Source organism: Vulpes lagopus, chromosome 3, assembly GCF_018345385.1.
Source record: "Vulpes lagopus strain Blue_001 chromosome 3, ASM1834538v1, whole genome shotgun sequence".
Lineage (NCBI taxonomy): Eukaryota > Metazoa > Chordata > Mammalia > Carnivora > Canidae > Vulpes > Vulpes lagopus.
In genome coordinates, this window is record NC_054826.1 from 129651528 (window position 1) to 129674428 (window position 22901).

The 22901-nt window shown below is 42.8% G+C and overlaps 3 protein-coding genes across 3 annotated transcripts in view; 2 read left to right on the forward strand and 1 right to left on the reverse strand.

Annotated features, from left to right (window-relative positions):
• LOC121487121 (pepsin B) overlaps nucleotides 1-12077 on the forward strand; it is a 36051-nt gene extending 23974 nt beyond the window's left edge. The window contains exons 4-11 of the mRNA XM_041748563.1: nucleotides 2448-2604; nucleotides 3769-3886; nucleotides 4388-4506; nucleotides 5197-5396; nucleotides 6764-6886; nucleotides 10533-10680; nucleotides 11585-11683; nucleotides 11911-12077. Of these exons, the coding sequence (XP_041604497.1) occupies nucleotides 2448-2604; nucleotides 3769-3886; nucleotides 4388-4506; nucleotides 5197-5396; nucleotides 6764-6886; nucleotides 10533-10680; nucleotides 11585-11683; nucleotides 11911-12063 (1117 nt within the window). The 3' untranslated portion in view covers nucleotides 12064-12077. The remainder of the gene's footprint in view (nucleotides 1-2447; nucleotides 2605-3768; nucleotides 3887-4387; nucleotides 4507-5196; nucleotides 5397-6763; nucleotides 6887-10532; nucleotides 10681-11584; nucleotides 11684-11910) is intronic.
• On the reverse strand, nucleotides 9984-10414 carry LOC121486379 (mitochondrial transcription rescue factor 1-like; the record flags this gene model as incomplete). Its single annotated transcript, XM_041747236.1, is given in 2 exon segments — nucleotides 9984-10013; nucleotides 10016-10414. Coding segments are annotated over 2 exon segments (429 nt in total), but the record flags the coding sequence as incomplete, so codon positions are not given.
• A 9440-nt stretch (nucleotides 12078-21517) lies between the features above and the next one.
• LOC121488185 (60S ribosomal protein L21-like) lies at nucleotides 21518-22024 on the forward strand. Its single transcript, XM_041750549.1, has one exon. It carries the CDS (start codon nucleotides 21542-21544, stop codon nucleotides 22022-22024), a length of 483 nt encoding a protein of 160 aa, XP_041606483.1. The 5' UTR covers nucleotides 21518-21541.
• The last annotated feature ends 877 nt before the right edge of the window (nucleotides 22025-22901 follow it).

Genomic DNA, 22901 nt, shown 5'->3' on the forward strand with positions numbered 1-22901 from the left:
ACAGATTGAAAATTACATCTTAATTTTGTAAACAGTAAATATTTATTTATTTATTTATTTATTTTATTATTATTTTTTAATAATAAATTTATTTTTTATTGATGTTCAATTTGCCAACATATAGAATAACACCCAGTGCTCATCTCGTCAAGTGCATTTTTAAAGATTTTATTTATTTATTCATGAGAAACACACACACACACGCACAGAGGCAGAGACATAGGCAGAGACATAGGCAGAGGGAGGCAGTGGGACTCGATCCCAGAACCCCAGGATCATGCCCTGGGCTGAAGGCAGATGCTAAACCACTGAGCCACCTGGAAACAATAAATATAAAACAATGAACATCTTAGGATCAAAGGCAGATAGTATCTGTACCACAGCCCCAATAAAGAAAATGTACACATATCTTTGATCTTACAAATAGAAAAATACTATTCAATGGGTATTCTGAAGAAAAAAAGTTTAAGTTAAAAACACTTATATGTTGAGTAAATTAATATTTCTTAGTTCATCTTAACTCTAAAAATCCAACAGGAGTTATTACAAAGTGCATAATAAAAACTGATTTCAGACATGGTGTGGGAAGATTCCTGGGGTCTGCTGATGTTACTGTAGATCAACTCTTTGCCTAGATTAACCACCATCCACAGCTGTCAACCACAAAATGTTCTTCTGTTCTATTACTGACTTTCTTTGTGACCATGAATTTGATGGCATTGATTGAATATTCAATGCAATTTACTGTCTTGATTAAGGTGAGAATGGAGCACTCCTTCTGTGTCTTCTTGTAGAGAAGCTAATGTCTTTATGGATTTTCTATAGCAGTTGCATTTCCTGGGGATAGCCAAGGGTGCTGCCTTCAGTACACCGGTTAAGGTACTTGGGACTGCAAGCAACAGAAACACTCTCTGGCTAGCTTAAGCCAAAAAGGAATTTATTGGAAGGGTATAAGTATGTAAGAATTCAAAGAAGTTTTATTGAATTGAGAGAGTGGAACAACTTGTATCTTTCATCAGTAAGTATTTATTGAATACCTTCTGTAATCCATGTACTATGCATCACTTTGGAGATAGAGCAGTGAACAAGACAAACATGATTTCTGCTCTTGTGGGTCTTACAAGTGTAGTGGAGGATAGAAAACAAAAAAATTGATTAATAAATTTAATTTTTTTTGTATTTTTTTATTGGAGTTCGATTTGCCAACATAAGTATAACACCCAGTGCTCATCCCGTCAAGGGCCCCCCTTAGTACCCGTCACCCAGTCACTCCATCCCCCCACCTACCTCCCCATCCACTACCCCTTGTTCGTTCCCAGACCTAGGAGTCTCTCATGGTTTGTCACCCTCACTGATATTTCCTGCTTATTTTCTCTCCTTTTCCCTTTAATCCATTCACTATTTTTTATATTTCCTGTATGAGTGAAACAATATAATGTTTGTCCCAAAGATACAGATGCAGCGAAAATCTGAGACATCTGCACCCCAATGTTCACAGCAGCAATGTCCACAATAGCCAAACTGTGGAAGAAGCTTCAGTGTCCATCGAAAGATGAATGGATAAAGAAGATGTGTTCTATATATACAATAGAATAGTACTCAGCCATTAGAAACGACAAATATCCACCATTTGCTTCAATGTGAATGGAACTGGAGGGTATTATGCTGAGTGAAGTAAATCAGTTGGAGAGGGACAAATTTTAAAATTTTTTAAAAAGAAAAAGAAATAGAGTGGTCAGAAGAGTCTTCTCAGAGGAAATGACATTACCTTTAAGCTGTGAAGAATTAAATGGAGTCAGGCATACAAAGGACAGGAAGAAGAATTTTCAGTCATACAAAACAGGGAGGCAAGAGCTTGGTTTGCCTACACCTCTCAGAGGGTGTGGAAAGGTGTGTATAGGGATTCAGCTTTACAGTGATACTCAGCCCCAAGGCAGCACCAGAAGCTGGGGTAGAGCAAAGGCCTTCCCTGCAGATCTCATGGAAAAGCGGGCAGATTGTGTCTTGGTACATGAACCCCAAAACCACAGAGACCAAAGACTTAAAATGGATGATGATGATGATGAGTGTATGTAGGTGTGTGTGTGTGGTGTGTGTGTATGTTTTTAAAGGTACGTTGATGTTTTGTTGGCTAAGAAAGAGGCATACAGGGCTCATGTCTCAAGTTTATAGGAGGGACTTTGGATAAACAGAAATTTATTCCTTGGAAACAATATGCAAGCAGGAAACCCCAAATATACCTTGTAGTGGGTTTTCAGGCTAGGAATGCTGCTAGAAATGCTGGAGTGACTGCAGTGGTCAGAACTCACTAGAATCCAGGAGGATTTCTTATAAGAGGCTCTTCTAAGAGGACTAAGGAGGTTTGAAAACTCCAGATCAGGTCATTGAAGGGATTGCTATAATGGGGAAGGTGAAGCTCACTCCTTTTGTTTGGCTATTCTCCACAGAATTATCCTGAAGAAAGGCAAGTCTATCCGCCAGGTGATGGAAGAGCGGGGTGTCCTCGAGACATTCCTGAGGAACCACCCAAAGGTTGACCCAGCTGCCAAGTATCTTTTCAATAATGATGCTGTTGCTTATGAGCCCTTCACCAACTACCTGGATGTAAGTGAAGGGGGAGGTAATGTCCATAACCTTTGGCTAATAAGCACTCTTGATACCTATTTAGACCTCCCATTAGCTCTGATTTTGGTCTTTTTACTAAACCTATGTCTCACCTTCCTATGGAAAGTATCTGGATAATGAGTTGGTACCACCTGACACTATAGTATTTCCTTTCCTTCCTTCTTTCCTCTCATTACTGGCTCACTCTAAAGCTCTCTTTATATGGTTAAGAGATTCACAGTGACATATTCAAGTCAGTTGAGAGGGCCAGGAAGGAAGTCCCAGTGATGAGCTGCAGGGGAAAGAAGGAGAGCACGTGCAAAGCTGCCAGGCAAAATCTCCAGTGGTCCCAGCTGCTATATATCTTCCCTTTTGGAAACATACACCGGTACTCAGGGCAAGTATTTGAACATTTTTTAGCTGCAGTGTCTGCTCAGGGCATCTCATCATACTGGTGTCCTATAGGCTGTCTTTAGTGAGGTGTTACATGCGTGTCAGATCTAGAAGCCACCCTAGGGATTTCCTACTTGGACTTCCCCTTTCTTATAGATGTGGAGGAAGAGGCAGGTAAGTGATGTGGCTGGCCCAAATTCACTTAGAACTGAAACTGTGTCTCAGTGAAGTTATCTTTTTGCTTTCCATGCTACGTCTCATTCTAGGTTTCCTGGGGCCTTAGCTACTACATGACCAGAAGGAGAAGAATGGTGGGGAAATATCTAACACTGGAAGAGAAAGAGGGGTGTGTGTGTGTGTGTGTGTGTGTGTGTGTGAGAGAGAGAGAGAGAGAGAGAGAGAGAGAGAGAGAGAGAGAGATGGGGAGAATGGATGGACACTGGGAGTGAAGAAAAAAGTGATTGCTTCTCCAACTTTGCATGTTCTGGCACAGAATGATAAATCCATGGAGGTATTATGTGATACAATGTACAAAATCTTTTGAAGTGATATCATCTTGTCAGACTCAGCTAGTCACAGGCTTGTAATTAGGGACAAAAATTGAGAATATTGAATCTAGCTCCAGATAGGAAGGAGACATTGTGGAAGGAGAAGTTATTAACTCCCCCAAGGAAGTGATTTGGGCAAATGTTGCTTCTAATGAGTCAACCTCTCCCTATTCAAGACAAGACTTGACAGCTGAATGAGAGTGACAATCTTTTGTCTTTGCAGTCCTACTACTTTGGAGAGATCAGCATTGGGACACCACCACAAAATTTCCTGATCCTCTTTGATACGGGCTCCTCCAACCTGTGGGTGCCCTCCACCTACTGCCAGAGCCAGGCCTGCTGTGAGTATACCACCATCACCACCCACCCATAGATAGGAGAAGAGGGTGGGGCAAAGTTAGAATTGATCACAAACTCAGCATCAAAGTCCCAAGTTCCCGGTGCATACCCTTGATCTCATCCTCCTTAAATTCAGACCATCTGGAAATCTTGCCTTGGTCTAGATTTCACAAGTACTACAGTTCTGGAGAGAGACAGCAGAAATAGACCAAGGCTTCCATTCCTTTCTACATTGTTCCCTTTCCTCAGCTTTCTCCTATTGGCCCCAATTCCTGGCACTTTTGTGTTGAGAAATCCCTTAGGAAATGGAAGGAATTAGGGCAGCATCTGTTTCCCAAGGGGACAGTCTTTTCGGGGCCACAGATTGTCTCCAGCATAAATGATCTGAGGCTGAGGCCCAATCTCAGGCTTGGTCTGATGGTCTTAGGCCATCAAAGATAGATGTCCTCCAAGTTTTTTTGGAAAGTATATTGACATTAACATTCCATTCTAATCTTACACAGCCAATCACAACAGGTTCAACCCCAGCAGATCCTCCACCTTCCAAAGCAGCGAGCAAACCTATACACTGGCCTATGGTTTTGGCAGCCTGACTGTGCTCCTGGGATATGACACTGTGACTGTAAGTGCTGTTCTCATACTTCTGTGGGTCTGCTCTTTGGTTCCCCTTTTCTAGAGCCTTCATCTATCAGAGAGTCTCATGATTACTAAGTAGATACAAATTCCCAGAAGCTAATTGTGGGAAAGGATGCCAAAGGCCATCTAATTAAACCTTTCTCCCAAAACAAAAATTGCCACCTCTCCCCGAAGCAGTCCTGATCGCAGCAGACTCTTTACATTGTGCTTCCCTGTGACTGTGTTCTGTGGTCTTAACGTGCCCTCTGCAGCCACATGGAGTACATCTGCTTTCTCTTCCACATGATTTTACTCTAGGTATTTGAAGACTTTCCTTTCAGTATTTTCTTTTCTTTACATCAATCACCCACAGTTTCTATGTCATTTGTGCAGGTGGATTGTTCAATATAAAACCCGCCACTGTCCTTTCACTGTCCATGGAAGCGGAAACTAACTGCACAACACTTCCTCAATACTTGCACTCTTCTTTCCAAGACACACATGATTGAATGATGCTCTTGTTATTTCATCTTACATACCCTACCCCATGATTGTGCTAATTGTGAAAGAAGCCAAACTCCTCTCCCAAAAAAGGGTCCTCTCCCAATAGAGGGTCTTAATTCCATTCTCTGGGCACCTACGTCTGGGAAGGATTTGCCCCCCTGAATTGTCAGTCTTTTCTTTCTGATTGTCCCAGGTTCAGAACATTGTCATCCATAACCAGCTATTTGGCATGAGTGAGAATGAACCCAACTACCCATTTTACTATTCATATTTTGATGGTATCCTGGGAATGGCCTACTCCAACCTGGCAGTAGATAATGGCCCAACAGTCCTGCAGAACATGATGCAGCAGGGCCAGCTCACCCAGCCCATCTTCAGTTTCTATTTTTCTCGGTGAGTACCCTTGCCCTGGGTAGTTTTCAGCAAATGAGGTGCTGTGTGTGCCTTCAGGGCTGAGGTCTCAAAGTTTCCTGATACAATGAGTATAAGTTGCTCTATGAAATTCATGCATCTCTGAAATTTTATTATTTCATTTTGGAGGGAATTTTACTTTAAATACACTAGAAGTATTTTCAATTCAGGCCATAAGCCATAAGATGATTCTTTTCTTTAAAATGAACTATAGTGTCTCAGATTTTGATGAATAAATTTAAAGTTATTTCATTAGCTTTGTACAATTGTAGAGCTATAGAACAAGCCTGGTGATAACTTGCTAGGAAAGAGAACAACAATGAAATGATATTGCAATATATGTCTGACTTTCCAAAGTGTTCTCATAGTAATAACGTCAAATGACATCTCAAAAATTCTGTTGGATTCTTTTTGCCAGAAAAGAAATTCAGGCTCAAACATGTGATCTATGTCAAGGTCACCCACTAACTCAGTGGTAGATATGAAGCCATGACTCAAATGCAAATATCTTGGTCACAAATCCAGTACTCTTCCTACTCTACTAGCCTTGAGCTTTCATGGCCAACTTTACTCACTGAATCTTTTTCCTGAACAACAATCCTCAGGGTGCTTGGTCCAAAAGTCTTTCTTCAGTGAGTGGCAGGCCCAGGGTAGGGGAGAGAAGAGACCCAAATCCTTTTAATACTGTCTACTTATGAACTTTAAAAAAACATTTTGTTTATTTATTAGAGAGAGAGCATGAGCAGCAGGGGGGCAGAGGGAGAGGGAGAAGCAGACTCCTTATGGAGCAGGGAGCCTGATGCAGGGTTCAATTCCAGGATACCAGGTTTGTGACCTGAACCCCAAAGGCAGACATTTAACCAACTGAGCCAGCCAGGCACTGTGTCTAGTTACCAACATGAGCATGACAGGAGTATCCTCTTGGCTGCACACTAGATCTCATTCTCTCTCTCTCTCTCTCTCTCTCTCTCTCTCTCTCTCTCTCTGTCAGGCCCCATTCCAGGTGCTCCCTGAGGTATTTCTTCATGTTCTCACTCTGACCCCAGGAGAGTTTCTCTGGAATGCTTTGATAGTTTGTTTTCACAGGCCTAGTTTCCAATTCCATCTCCTCTTTTATGGGAATAGTTTGTGTTTCCAGTTCTCTGATACTCTGGGTGTTCCTCTGAGGAGCCTCTTCTCCCTTGTGCCTTGAGCCTGGTAGAGTCTGAGAGCAGGTCAGAGGATGATACCCCTTGTGCTGTGGTTCCTCTGTGTCTGAAAGACAGAGGGATAGTTAAAGCGGAGGGAGGACCTGCCTGAAACTATGTGAGTTATGGGAAGAACTTGTGCTCTTCTCCTTTTCTCCCCAGCCAACCAACCTATGAGTATGGTGGAGAGCTCATCCTGGGAGGTGTGGACACACAGTTTTATTCTGGTGAGATCGTCTGGGCTCCAGTCACTCGGGAAATGTACTGGCAGGTTGCCATCGATGAGTAAGTACAGAGGAAAATTCCTATGGATTGTGGATACCCCTAGGGTGTTCCTCCAGTGTGACAATATTTCCTGTTCTTGCATTGGCACAAACTTCGTAAAGAATCAGCAAATCCTCATGCTCATTATTCCAGGAGCTCAGTAGACTCTGGCATCTAGCTCTAGACTAAACTTTTTGACTTGTCATTGAGCCTTGTCATGCCAGCAGGTTGGTCATTCCTAGACTTCTGTGAACCCATGTCTTTGTTCCCTGAAGCTTCATTTTTTTTTTATAAATTAATTTTTATTGGTGTTCAATTTACCAATATACAGAAAAACACCCAGTGCTCATCCCGTCAAGTGTCCGCCTCAGTGCCTGTCACCCGGTCACCCCCACCCCCGCCCTCCTCCCCTTCCACCACCCCTAGTTCGTTTCCCAGAGTTAGGAGTCTTTATGTTCTGTCTCCCTGATATTTCCCACACATTTCTTTTCCCTTCCTTTATATTCCCTTTGACTATTATTTATATTCCCCAAATGAATGAGAACATACACTGTTTTTCCTTCTCTGATTGACTTACTTCACTCAGCATAATACCCTCCAGTTCCATCCACGTTGAAGCAAATGGTGGGTATTTGTCGTTTCTAAAGCTTCATTATCTCAAGTAGCACAATCTTTACCAAGTCCTTCATAAGTAAAAGTAACAGCTGTCATTGATGTTTTCTATGTGCCAGATACTGTGCTAAATATTTTATATATATTATTGTATGTGTATTTCACTGCAGCACTATAAGGTGGTCAGTAGTATATTTCATTGCACAGATAAAGAAATCAGGGCTCAGAGATTAAGTAACTTATCCAAAGTCATACATTTCACAAATTTCCAAATTTGAGCCCAGGGATATCTGATCCCATAGCTCAGGACTATGACTCAGTTACTTCTACACTCCAGGCCTTCAGGAAATCTCCATCACTGCCAATTAAAGATACACTTCTTTGGCCTATACTCAAAACCATATATAACAGCAGGGCACTTCCTACGGGTACAGCCTTCCCACCACTTCCTGATGTGCAGCACAGACTTCACCATGTCCTTGCACCTCGCCATGACTTTCCTGCTGCTTCTCTTTTGACTATATCACCTGAAGTGCCCCCCTCATGTCCTGGGTGCATCCTTCTGAGCCCAGATGAAGTCCTCTCTCCCTCGAAAAGGTCTCTTAGGGGCTCAATCTTTCAGTCCCATAGTATTACTGGCATGTATCCCAACTTGTATCTCCTCATTTCAGGGTAGCCACAGGGACACCAGCCCAATGTGCATGAATAGACAGGGAGATAAGCAGTTGAATATCTGGCAAGCAGTTTTCTGTGCCTCTAATAGAGGGGTCTTGTCACTTGGACCAATGGCACTCACCCTTTAAGCATCTCTTCTCTGAAAAATCCTTGTCTGACCAACTACTTCTCACACCCATAGTAGATCAAGTCCCCTCTTCTGTGGCCTCCTTATTTTTTTCATGGCACTCACCAGGACTACAATTAAGTACCATTTGTGTGTTTCTGTTAGGTTTGTGGTGTCTATCTTGTTCACCATTATATCCAAGTGCCTTGATTCACCAACAGTGCTCAAAATATAAATGGAGTGAAGAGGAAGGGTAGAGCTGCAGAAAAAGCTGAATGAGGAATCAGGAACTGAATCACATAGGACTAGATTATGGAGATCATCAGCTGCTGTCCTATCGTGTTGTGCCTCATGTACGGTGTTGTCTCATGTCATTAGAATGCAGTCTTTGAACACAGTGAATACAATTTACTCCTCTTTATATCATCATAATTCTTGTAAGAGTGGCTTGTACATAGTAGATGGCCAATGTGTATTTATTAAGTGATTACCAGTGCTAGTTACATTTGGCACTATGTTCTGGGCCTCATATAGGCAGAGTAAAGAGGATAAGACACAGTCCCTACCTCCCCAGTGCTTTCAGTCAGAGCTGGAGGGGTTACCAGAGAAAAACTGAGAATATTACTCTAATAGTCACAAAGACACAGAATTATTACATGGAATACAGTGTCAAGATATAGCCTGGTTTTTTGGAAGTGGTATATTTTCAGAGCTGTCGGGTTGGGACATTGGGGTGAATGTCAGACTTATTTATGGCAAAAGTGCCTGACCCTCTCTTTAAAAAAAAGATTGAAAGATGAATGGATAAAGAAGATGTGGTTTATGTATACAATGGAATATTACTCAGCCATTAGAAACTACAAATACCCACCATTTGCTTCAACGTGGATGGAACTGGAGGGTATTATGCTGAGTGAAGTAAGTCAATTGGAGAAGGACAAACATTATATGTTCTCATTCATTTGGGGAATATAAATAATAGTGAAAGGGAATAAAGGGGAAAGGAGAAAAAATAAGTGGGCAATATCAGAAAGGGAGACAGAACATGAAAGACTCCTAACTCTGGGAAACAAACTAGGGGTGGTGGAAGGAGAGGTGAGCGGGGGGTGGGGGTGACTGGGTGAAGGGCACTGAGGTGGGCACTTGACGGGATGAGCACTGGGTGTTATTCTATATGTTGGCAAATTGAACAGCAATAAAAAATAAATTTATAAAAAAATAAATAAAAATTAAAAAATAAAATAAAAATAAAGATTGAATAATTTCAAAGAGAGAGAGAGAGAGCAGGGTTAAGGGGCAGAGGGTGAAGAGAATCCCATGCAGACTCCACACTGAGCATGGAGCCTGATGCAAGGCTCAATTTCCTTTTTTTTTTTTTTTTTTGAAAGCACAAACAAGGCCAGTTTATTTTACACAGACTCCCGAGGTAGTTAATGTGGGAAACAGCAGGCTAGTCATTAAAACCCTCTCTGGGGTTAGTTCATTCATCACACATCTCATTCATGCTCACGAGGCCAAAACGAGGTCAAAATGAGCACAAATCAAGCCCTGGAGAAGAATCCAGGCCATGGGCAGTGTCTCCGAGCTATGGATCCCAATTTCCCTAAAATAGCTCAGCAGATTCCAGTGAAGGTAAGAGAACTTTATTTTGATTAAAATGTCCTCTTGAAGCTGGCCCTTTCTCCCATCACTAGAAAGCAGCCTTATCTGTAAAAAGCAATCCATTTATTTAGACATACTCTTTTTAGGCAACTTTTTAACTTTTTCCACCGGCGTAGGACCACTCTGTACTTTTCACTTTCCGTTTTCTCCTCCAACACTTTTTTCAGAAGAACTCTCATGACTGTCTCTGTTTCAGCTTCTTTATCCTCTCCAATTAGAAGATCCAATGTATCTCCCACTTTCACCGTTCTGCTTTTCTTCCATAATTTTTCCCCATTCAGCCTGAGTTCACCTTTGTAGAACGCATCTTCCACTTTGTTTCTTCCAACATCTAGGCCTGTCTTTAGGATAGCATCATACCGGAAAGAATGCACTACTTTTTCCAGGTCTTTATAGTCTTTGACCACACTGGGGTCATCCTCGAGCTCCTCTTCCTGCTCACTCATCTCACGATCACTCTCTTCATCAGAGTCCTCTTCCTCTTCGGCCAGGGCTCAATTTCCTCACCCTGAGGTCATGACCCAGACTAAAACCAGTCAGTCTCTTAACTGACTGTGTCACCCAGTTATCCCTAGAAACACCTGACTCTTTTTGTATTGGTGTTCCCCTCAGGTTTCTCATCGGTAACCAGGCCACTGGCTTGTGCTCTCAGGGCTGTCAAGGCATCGTGGATACAGGAACCTTCCCACTCACTGTTCCTCAGCAGTACTTGGACTCCTTTGTGAAGGCAACAGGAGCCCAGCAAGATCAAAGTGGCAATGTGAGTACCCAGAAGAAAGTTTCCTTGCACATCCAGGCAGCCTCAGCATAGGAGCCTGAGTGGAATGAGTTCATGAGAGACAGGAGGAAGAAGTGGTAGAGAACTGTCCCCTGGTCAGATATAACAGGTGGGGAACACCATGTTCTTTCAATCATGAACCCTCAATGCAAGAATGGGTATGGGGAGGGAATAATACCAACTCCATACCGTAAATATGGGCTGAATGGTTGTCAAGAGGGGTGACTATTCCTGGGCAGGCCTTACGAACACATCTCACCTTGATGTGGCCACAGTCATTTGACTATATGCAACAGAGCCAGGCATATTCCATTTGTCTATTCCACTTGGGATTTTTTTCTTGTCTAGGAGTTCTCCTTTGGCTTTTACTCTGAGCAGCCTCCTGTGCCTACCCCAGATCCCTTTATATACACTTCTGTAGTTTGCTCCTCCTGCATGCAAGAGTCTGGTATAGTCAGACTAAATCTTGGTTCCTCAGGGTGTGTGTGTGTGTGTGTGTGTGTGTGTGTGTGTGTGTAGTACATTGACAGGTGCACACAAGTGTGGGTATGAATTTTCAAAAGCACACTTCCACAGGGTGTGCCCATGCTTCTCTGTAAGTGGTACATTCTGGCAGTAGAATCCTGTGATCTGAAAAGAGTCTAACTCATTATGGCCATAAAAGTACGACCAAAATCTTGGAGCTGAGATGTGTCCAAGGAGGCCCAGGAAAGCGGAAGCACCTGGTCAGTGTTGTGCCTGTGAATTGGGCTTTGCCTTCCATGCTCTCAACCAACCTCTGCTGGAAGGTCAAGAAGCTGGCTTCACTGGGAAAGGGGAACTCAGGACCTTTGTCTGGGCCCTTAGTCCCCTGCCACTCTACAGTTCTGCTTATCTTCTCTCTCAGTTTGTGGTCAACTGCAACTCCATACAGAGCATGCCCACCATCACCTTTGTCATCAGCGGATCACCTTTACCTCTGCCTCCATCTACCTATGTTCTTAATGTATGTATGCACCCCAGGCTCCATGAATATGGGATTGGATGACCCAAAATTCCATTCTGTGTCCCAGCTCACATCTGGGCACCTATGGGAAGTCATCAGTGGCAGGGCTGAGGGTGAACAAGAGGCCAGAGACCCTATAGGTGTCATGGAATATAGGGTGGGAAGTTCCTGTGGGGAAAGGCCTTTCCATTTACCTGGTTATTTCCTCATGTTCTTTGTATTTTCAGAACAATGGCTACTGCACACTCGGGATTGAAGTCACTTACGTGCCCTCCCCCAATGGGCAGCCTCTGTGGATTCTGGGAGATGTCTTCCTCAGGGAATATTACACAGTCTATGATATGACTGCCAACAGAGTGGGTTTTGCCCTCTCTTCCTAGACTAGCAAAAGGTAGCTATCTCCATCCTCCCAACAGGACTCTGGGGTTGCCCTACTGTTTCTCTGGGCTGACAGCAGCATTTTGGACTATCTGACCCTTCTGTGCACTAGTCTTTTTTTCCTGCAACTAATAAATTAAGAATCTCCAAACATCCTTGCTGTTCCTTCCAAATGTCTTGTGTTCTGCTTATAGTAGTTTCTTCTAAATTGAAAGTTAGCAATAGCTCTTTGGGGGAATCTGTTAATTCACCAATGGGAAAGGACATGGAGCAAAGGTTTCTGAGTGAGGACGCACAGCACAGACATTAAGGACACAGTAGTACCTACATGAGGTACTCTCGTAGAGGTGACCAGTCCTCCCAGCACTGGCACTTCCAACACATTTTTCACTCCGTTCTTAGAAAAGAATGTGAAACAGAGTAGTCTCTAACTCAAGAATATTAAAGAAGAAAAAAGTAACCTTAGAGAATGTTTCAAACTGGCTCTCTGAGGAAACAGATCAGAAAATGGTAGTTTTTCTTGAAGGGAGTAGCACATTTTTAATGAATAGTTTCTGGTATTTTCACAGACCCCATTCCTCCCTGCTTAATACAGATGGTCTCAAGCTGTTCGCATATACAATTCACCCGCCTGGTCCTGAAAGTTTTTGAGTTTTGAAACCCAGTCTCATTTTACAGTATAAGAAGGAGAGGCACAGACCTGTTATCATACAGTTAGTGTTAAAATCAGATCCAAAACTGTGCATTAAACATTTTTTAATTCTGTTGTTATATAATAAACTCTGCTACATGTTAGCCATGGGGGCACACAATTACAAATGAGGCATGGCGTTGGCACACTAGGAATTTTCTAGCAAGTACAACATATTGCTTTTGAGCATGTTTCCTGTCTGAAGTAAGCCCAGTAGCTGACTCGCATTCCATAATAGGTTATGAACAATCATCTGCAGTGGTTTCTTCTAATGCAGTAATGCTGCCTTTATGGAGTTAAAAACTGGTATCGCTCTGGGGTTCAAACTTGTTTCAAGAAATGTAATTAGGAGGACATACCTGGAAAGAAAGATGCAAAGAATTCTCAACCCAGATGTGTGCGGGTGGTGGTGGTGGATGGAGGTATCCATTTTTCTACACTGTTGCATCATTCCCCTCCACCAACCCATAATGAAGTTGATCTTAAGGAGTTGGGTAATGCCTGCACTTTGACCATTCCTTTTTCTTTCCGTTGTGTTTCTTTTATGGGAGATATGGCCTTTTTTTGGTCAGAGAGAAGGGAGCTCAGTTCAGCCCCAATTCACCTGCATTCTCATCCCTGCCCTGTCAGCCACTGTTCCTGCCTCAGTATCACCTCTATTCATGCTCTGGTGGTTGGCCGCAACTATAGAGTGCAAAGATCTTGAGATGGAGATACGATTGCTAGAAACTCTCATGAGTAAGCTGAAATTCATCAGCAGGGACTGTCCTCATCCACTGGAGCAACATAAGGTATTGGTAAAGCCAAAGCTAGAAATTCTCCGCTCCTGGATTCTAGAAACTAGCAACCAAGAGCAGCTCTCCACAGCTTATGGTCTATTCCACCTTGTCTATCATTGTAGGATGGGGACAAGATTTATTAATACATGATTGTTTCCCACCTTCCCACTCTGTCCCCATCACACTAATAAAGATCTTGTCTGTCTGATTCCTGTTTCTTATGTTATATGTATACAGACTGAGGGACTGGAGAAGGAGAGAGAGAGAGAGAGAGAGAGAGAGAGAGAGAGAGAGAGAGAGAGAGAGAGAGAGAGAGAGAGAGAGAAAGAGAGAGGCCACTAGGTCAAAAAAGGTAAAAAGAAGGAGTAGTAAATGAGATTTTTAAAAAGCTGGAAGGGCACTTGATGGGGATGAGCACTGGGTGTTATTCTATATGTTGGCAAATTGAACACCAATAAAAAATAAATTTATAAAAAGCTGGAAGGCAACAGGGAAAAAAGAAGGAATAGAAATTATGGGTGGGGGAGATGAAAATAGAAACTTAGAATTTGGAATTTCTTGGGGGAGATGTTCCACACCAACATATCTGGGGGAGCATGTAGGAGGAAGATTTTGAGAAAAGTTGCATATACTTAAAAATTAGGATTTTTTAAAAAATCGAGAGATTGATTTAGAGGGCACGAGTAGAGGGAGGGATGAAGGGAGATGGAGAGAACTTCAGGCAGATTTTCCCCTGAGCACAGAGCCCACGAGGGGCTTATCCAAGACCCTGAGATCATGGCCTGAGCTAAAATTAAGAGTCAGATGGACACTCAACTGACTGAGCCACCCTAGACCCCACAGATTAGAGACTTTTTAATGTTCTGCAAGAGACAAAAAATATTGGAATTCCTTTTAAATTATTTTTGGCAGATATAATGTGGTTTTTAAATGTAATTCATGCAGAAAGTGGCCACATGGACCCTAGTTTATGTTTGGGTTATACTTGTAAAAGTATTCTAGAGCTTTTATTTCTTATGTCATCACTACTTATGAAATATCATTCATTTGCTCATAAAGTATTTGTTGAAATGTCTTTGTGTAAGTAAAATCTTCCCTGTGTCCTTGACATCGTTTTGCATCTCCTCTGCCTACCCTCTCAACAGCTAGGAGAGGTAACTACTGCTCCTTTCCTCCTCCCACAGCACTTTGTACCTCTGACATTGCACTACACAATGCACTGTATTTTACCCATTGCACATCTGTCTCCCCAACTCAATTATGATCTAGCGGAAAGAGACTTTATTATTCTAAGTCCCCAGATCTGACGTGTCTTCTGATAACAAGTGCTTAGCAATTATTTACCACCAAATTCATGATGATACAAGTGACACAAATGCTGTTACAGTGAATGGTGCCCGAGAGTGGCAGGAAAGAGGAAGGTATCACAAAGGAAAGCATGTTAGATTTCATCTTGAACTATATTCAGGAGGGACTCACTGAGTAGAAAAAGTTAGAAAAGGGATCTCATGCAGAAATCAGCATAAGAACAGCAAAGAGGCTGGAGAATTTGTGTAAACAGCGAGTGGCAGGATATCTCAACTGGCTGGACACAAGGCACCTGAGACGATAGCAGGAAATGAGGCATCCAAGGTGGGTTGTGGCCAGAAGGGAAGGGTCTTGATAAATGTCTGGACTTGATTCTCCAGTCAAGGGGCCCCATAACGGGTTTTAGCAGAGGAGAGACCTACGATATTTGAGGTAGAGGGCTCTGCTGGCAGGGCTCCTCTGCTGTTGACCAGCGCTCTGCTGGGCTCCCCCAGAAACTCAACTCCAGATAGATGCATAGCCTTTGTTCCCTGTGGAGCATCTGCTCTAGAACTCTGGACATTTTCCTAGGCTCATAATCATAGCTGAAAGACCTAAATAGAAATGAAAGACCCCTGTGTATCTGACCCAGATATAATATCAGAATTCAAAGAGTGAGGTTCTCTGTGGGTTGCTAGAAAGTGCGAAAAGAACAAAATACAACATTTCATAGACCTAGAGGTGTGTTCCAGCAATTCAGGCATCCCGCGAACACATCTAGACTTGGGCCCTGCTTCTGTAGCTTCTGGACCAGTACATGAGGTTATTTCAATTCCTGCTGTATCCCCAGGCCCTGCCATTGTGCCTGACACATGGTTGGAACTCAATTTATATGATAAGTGACAAGTTACATAGATGAGGGATTGGGAGATATGGATATTTTTTTAATGTTTTATTTGCGAGAGGAGAGGCAAGATGGCGGAAGAGTAGGGTCCAATCACCTGTCCCCACCAAATTACCTAGATAACCTTCAAATTATCCTGAAAAATCTATGAATTCGGCCTGAGATTTAAAGAGAGAACAGCTGGAATGCTACAGTGAGAAGAGTTCGCGCTTCTATCAAGGTAGGAAGATGGGGGGAAAAATAAATAAAGAAACAAAAGGCATCCAAGGGGGTGGGGCCCCGCGAGGAGCCGGGCTAAGGCCGGGGCGAGTGCCCCCAGGACAGGAGAGCTCCATCCCGGAGAAGCAGGAGCTGCACCAATCTTCCTGGGCGGAAAGGCCTCGCAGGGATTTGGAGCAGGACCCCAGCAGGGCGGGGATGCCCTCAGGCTCCCTGGGACAGTAACAGAGGAACTGCGCCCCGGGGAGAGTGTGCAAAGCTCCCTAAAGGGCTGCAGCGCGCATGGCTGGACCCGGGAGCAGCTTGAAGGGGCTTGGGCAGCGGCTCCACGGAGAGGGGGCTGCGCGGCCTGGGAGCAGCTCGGAGGGACTCGGGCAGAGGAAGAGGTTCCGTGCGGAGGGGGCTGCGCGGCTCTGGGAGCAGCTTGGTTGAGCTCGGGCGGCGGCTCCACGGAGGGGGCTGCACGGCCGGGAGCGCGAATCCAGCAGCACAGTCCGGGGAGCAATGGGTGCCGGGACACAGCCCAGATGCAGCCTCCCTCCAGGACAGGCAGAGGCCAGGAGGGCACAGGACTGCAAGGACGCTCCTGCCCCGAGCTGAGCAGATCAGGGCCCGCCCTGGAGCCTCCAGGCCCTGCCCACGGAGAGCTCCGTAGTTACTGCGGAAGATGAATCCAGGGCTGTAGAGCTGGCCGCCGCCACTGTCGTTGTTCCTCCTGGGGCCTCACGGGGTAAACAACCCCCACTGAGCCCTGCACCAGGCAGGAGGCAGAGCAGCTCCCCCAAGTGCTAACACCTGAATATCAGCACAACAGGCCCTTCCCCCAGATGACCAACTAGACGGACAAGTTCCAGGGGAAGTCAAGGGACGTAAAGTATACAGAATCAGAAGATACTCCCCCGTGGTTTTTTTTTTTGTTGTTGTTGTTCGCTTCCTCCACCCATTTTTTTCCTTTCTTTTTCTTTCTCTTTTTCTTCTTTTTGTCCCTTTTTTCTTCCCTTTTTCTTTTTCTCTTTCCTTTCCTTCTTTCTCTCCTCTTTTTTTCTCCTTTTCCCAATACAACTTGTTTTTGGCCACTCTGCACTGAGCAAAATGACTAGAAGGAAAACCTCACCTCAAAAGAAAGAATCAGAAACAGCCTCTCTCCCACAGAGTTACAAAATCTGGATTACAATTCAATGTCAGAAAGCCAATTCAGAAGCACTATTATACACCTACTGGTGGCTCTAGAAAAAAGCATAAAGGACTCAAGAGACTTCATGACTGCAGAATTTAGATCCAATCAGGCAGAAATAAAAAATCAATTGAATGAAATGCAATCCAAACTAGAAGTCCTAACGACGAGGGTTAACGAGATGGAAGAACGAGTGAGTGACATAGAAGACAAGTTGATGGCAAAAAGGGAAACTGAGGAAAAAAGAAAAAGAGACAAACAATTAAAAGACCATGAAGACAGATTAAGGGAAATAAAACGACAGCCTGAGGAAGAAAAACCTACGTTTAATTGGGGTTCCTGAGGGCGCCCAAAAGGGCCAGAGGGCCAGAATATGTATTTGAACAAATCCTAGCTGAAAACTTTCCTAATCTGGGAAGGGAAACAGGCATTCAGACCCAGGAAATAGAGAGATCCCCCCCTAAAATCAATAAAAACTGTTCAACACCCTGACATTTAATAGTTAAGTTTGCAAATTAAGTTTGCAAATCCTACCCACAGCAGAAGAGAGTTAATAAAGACTCGAGCAGAACTCAATGAAATCGAGACCAGAAGAACTGTGGAACAGATCAACAAAACCAGGAGTTGGTTCATTGAAAGAATTACTAAGATAGATAAACCATTAGCCAGCCTTATTAAAAAGAAGAGAGAGAAGACTCAAATTAATAAAATCATGAATGAGAAAGGAGAGATCACTACCAACACCAAGGAAATACAAATGATTTTATTTTATTTTATTTTTTTTAAAGATTTTATTTATTTATTCACTATAGTCACACAGAGAGAGAGAGAGAGAGGCAGAGACAGGCAGAGGGAGAAGCAGGCTCCATGCACCGGAAGCCCGACGTGGGATTCGATCCCGGGTCTCCAGGATCGCGCCCCGGGCCAAAGGCAGGCGCCAAACCGCTGCGCCACCCAGGGATCCCTACAAATGATTTTAAAAACATATTATGAACAGCTATACGCCAATAAATTAGGCAATATAGAAGACATGGATGCATTCCTGGAAAGCCACAAACTACCAAAACTGGAACAGGAAGAAACAGAAAACCTGAACAGGACAAAGAGCAGGGAGGAAATTGAAGCAGTCATTAAAAACCTCCCAAGACACAAGAGTCCAGGGCCAGATGGCTTCCCAGGGGAATTCTATCAAATGTTTTAAGAAGAAACCATACCTATTGTACTAAAGCTGTTTGGAAAGATATACAGAGATGGAGTACTTCCAAATTCATTCTTTGAGGCCAGCATCAATCACCTTAATTCCAAAACCAGACAAAGATCCCACCAAAAAGCAGAATTATAGACCAATATCCCTGATGAACATGGATGCAAAAATTCTCAACAAGATACTAGCCACTAGGATCCAATAGTACATTAAGAAAATTATTCACCATGACCAAGTAGGATTTATCCCCGGGACACAAGGCTGTTTCAACATTTGTAAAACAATCAATGTGATTCATCATATCAGCAAGAGAAAAACCAAGAACCATATGTTCCTCTCATTAGATGCAGAGAAAGCATTTGACAAAACACAGCATCCATTCCTGATCAAAACTCTGCAGAGTGTAGGGATAGAGGGAACTTTCCTCAACATCTTAAAAGCCATCTACGAAAATCCCACAGCAAATATCATTCTCAATGGGGAAGCACTGGGAGCCTTTCCCCTAAGATCAGGAACAAGACAGGGATGTCCACTCTCACCACTGCTATTCAACATAGTACTGGAAGTCCTCGCCTCAGCAATCAGACAACAAAAAGACATTAAAGGCATTCGAATTGGCAAAGAAGAAGTCAAACTCTCCCCCTTCACTGATGACATGATACTGTACATAGAAAACCCAAAAGCCTTCACCCCAAGATTGCTAGAACTCATACAACAATTTGGTAGCGTGGCAGGATACAAAATCAATGCCCAGAAATCAGTGGCATTTCTGTACACTAACAATGAGACTGAAGAAAGAGAAATTAAGGAGTCAATCCCATTTACAATTGCACCCAAAAGCATGAGATACCTAGGAATAAACCTAAACAAAGAGGTAAAGGATCTATACCCTAAAAACTATAGAACACTTCTGAAAGAAATTGAGGAAGACACAAAGAGATGGAAAAATATTCCATGCTCATGGATTGGCAGAATTAATATTGTGAAAATGTCAATGTTACCCAGGGCAATTTACACGTTTAATGCAATCCCTATCAAAATACCATGGACTTTCTTCAGAGAGTTAGAACAAATTATTTTAAGATTTGTGTGGAGTCAGAAAAGACCCTGAATAGCCAGGGGAATTTTAAAAAAGAAAACCATAGCTGGGGGCATCACAATGCCAGATTTCAGGTTGTACAACAAAGCTGTGGTCATCAAGACAGTGTGGTACTGGCACAAAAACAGACACATAGAGCAATGGAACAGAATAGAGAATCCAGAAGTGGACCCTGAACTTTGTGGTCAACTAATATTCGATAAAGGAGGAAAGACTATCCACTGGAAGAAAGACAGTCCCTTCAATAAATGATGCTGGGAAAATTGGACATCCACATGCAGAAGAATGAAACTAGACCACTCTCTTTCACCATACACAAAGATAAACTCAAAATGGATGAAAGATCTAAATGTGAGACAAGATTCCATCAAAACCCTAGAGGAGAACACAGGCAACACCCTTTTTGAACTCAGCCACAGTAACTTCTTGCAATATACATCCACCAAGGCAAAAGAAACAAAAGCAAAAATGAACTATTGGGACTTCATCAAGATAAGAAGCTTTTGCACAGCAAAGGATACAGTCAACAAATGTAAAAGACAACCTACAGAATGGGAGAAGATATTTTCAAATGACGTATCAGATAAAGGGCTAGTTTCCAAGATCTATAAAGAACTTCTTAAACTCAACACCAAAGAAACAAACAATCCAATCATGAAATAGGCAAAAGACATCAACAGAAATCTGACAGAGGGAGACATAGACGTGGCCAACATGCACATGAGAAAATGCTCTGCATCACTTGCCATCAGGGAAATACAAATCAAAACCACAATGAGATACCACCTCACACCAGTGAGAATGGGGAAAATTAACAAGGCAGGAAACCACAAATGTTGGAGAGGATGTGGAGAAAAGGGAACCCCCTTGCACTGTTGGTGGGAATGTGAACTGGTGCAGCCACTCTGGAAAACTGTGTGGAGGTTCCTCAAAGAGTTAAAAATAGACCTGCCCTATGACCCAGCAATTGCACTGTTGGGGATTTACCCCAAAGACTCAGATGCAATGAAACGCTGGGACACCTGCGCCCCAATGTTTATAGCAGCAATGTCCACAATAGCCAAACTGTGGAAGGAGCCTCGGTGTCCATCGAAAGATAAATGGATAAAGAAGATGTGGTTTATGTATACAATGGAATATTACTCAGCCATTAGAAACGACAAATACCCACCATTTGCTTCAATGTGGATGGAACTGGAGGGTATTATGCTGAGTGAAGTAAGTCAATTGGCGAAGGACAAACATTATATGTTCTCATTCATTTGTGGAATATAAATAATAGTGAAAGGGAATATAAGGGAAGGGAGAAGAAATGTGTGGGAAATATCAGAAAGGGAGACAGAACATAAAGACTCCTAACTCTGGGAAATGAACTAGGGGTGGTGGAAGGGGAGGAGGGCGGGGCTGGGGGTGAATGGGTGATGGGCACTGAGGGGGGCACTTGACGGATGAGCACCGGGTGTTATTCTGTATGTTGGTAAATTGAACACCAATAAAAATTATATTTATTTAAAAAAAGGTTTATATAACATGATTCTTTATAATATTGAAACATGTTTTAACTCAATATTATTTTTCTGAGATTTATTAATCTATAGCTCTGGTGCAAACTCTATTATAGGTTCAGATGGGGAATATGTTAATTTTTGTGGATAGATGATGCTTTGCAACTTTTTATCCTGCAGTTGTAATACAAAAGCATATGTAATAGTGTGCCTGTGTTCTGATAAGACTTTATTTATGAAAATAGGTGGCAGAGTGCAGAATAGCTGACCCCATAGTTAATATAAAAATTATAACACTACAGATATCTTGAGTTCCCTAAAAGTTACTTTAGGTTATAACCCATCTCTAACTCCATCCTTATCATATTCCTTTCCTTAAGAAATTTTGCTAACACCAGCTTAGCAATGAAATTGGCAGATCTGCTAAATTTTGATTTGTGGAAAGCCTATTGGATGCTAGTTTTCACCTTTTATTCTTAAGGGTTGAGGTCAGTAAACTACTGTCTTTAAGCCCCTCTAGCCACCTACTTTTAAATGTGGCCAGGCTCTTTCTTACCATGTCTTTTCTGCCTAGAAAATTTCAACTCGGGAACCGCCATCTTCCAGTAATTTGCCAAAATGACCAACACAAAGGGAAAGAGGAGAGGTACCCGCTATATGTTCTCTAGGCCTTTTAGAAAACATGGAGTTGTTCCTTTGGCCACATACATGAGAATCTATAAGAAAGGTGATATTGTGGACATCAAGGGAATGGGCACTGTTCAAAAAGGAATGCCCCACAAATATTACCATGGTAAAACTGGAAGAGTCTACAATGTTACTCAGCATGCTGTTGGTATTGTTGTAAACAAACAACTTAAGGGCAAGATTCTTGCCAAGAGAATTAATGTCCGCATTGAGCATATTAAACACTCAAAGAGCCGAGGTAGCTTCCTGAAGCGTGTGAAGGAAAATGATCAGAAAAAGAAGGAAGCCAAAGAGAAAGGTACTTGGGTCCAACTGAAGTGGCAGCCTGCCCCACCCAGAGAAACACACTTTGTGAGAACCAATGGAAAGGAGCCTGAACTGCTGGAACCCATTCCCTATGAATTCATGGCATGATAACTGTAAAGAAAATAAAAGACCTTAGGATTGTAAAAAAAAAATTAAAAAAAAAATTCAACTCATATGTCATGGTTTCCCTCAAATGCCACTTCCTCCAGGCTGCCTTTCTAGATATTCCCCAGCTGAAGGAAATGCTTCTCCTGTATTTTCATACTTAGTTCATGTCTCTACTGACACTTAACTCAAAGTTGTAATTATTTGTTTGCATGGCTGTCTTTTCCCATTAAATTTTTTATTTCCTAGAAAAAAAATAAAAAAAATTTTTTATTTGAGAGAGAGCATGAGCAAAGGGAGTGGTAGAAGGAGAGAGAGAAGCAGGCTCCCTGCTGAGCAGGGAACCTGATGGGGCTCAATCCCAGGACTCTGCTACCACAACTTGAGCCAAAAACAGATGCTTAACTAACAGAGCCATTCAGGTTCCCTGGAATTGGGGAATTTTGATTCAGTGAGGTTAATATCAGTCTGGGAAAGGCAAAAAAAATCCGTATCTGCCCACTCCATGCCAAGAACTCAGAAATCTGGAAGAGTTTCTAAAATATAAATGTTTTACTCTGCCTGTACGTATCATCTGTGTGTAGGAAGCCCAAGTATAAGCCAAAGAGGCCATCCAATACTTGCTACTTAGAGGCCAATAGCCCCTGTCCCAGGGCTAGTGGTAGATGACATAAAACTGGAACCTGGGAACTTAGCATGAGGACAAAGACCCATGAGCATCTAAGTAAAATGGAGCCACCCCACTGAACGCTGGGCAGGAACCCTCCAGGCCCATGTATGTACGTAAATGACAAACCAGCACATGGACACAGAATGCTCGGAAGTAGTCTTTCTGTTCTCACACAGAAAGTAGTTATGAGCCCCTTCCCCTCCCTGGGAC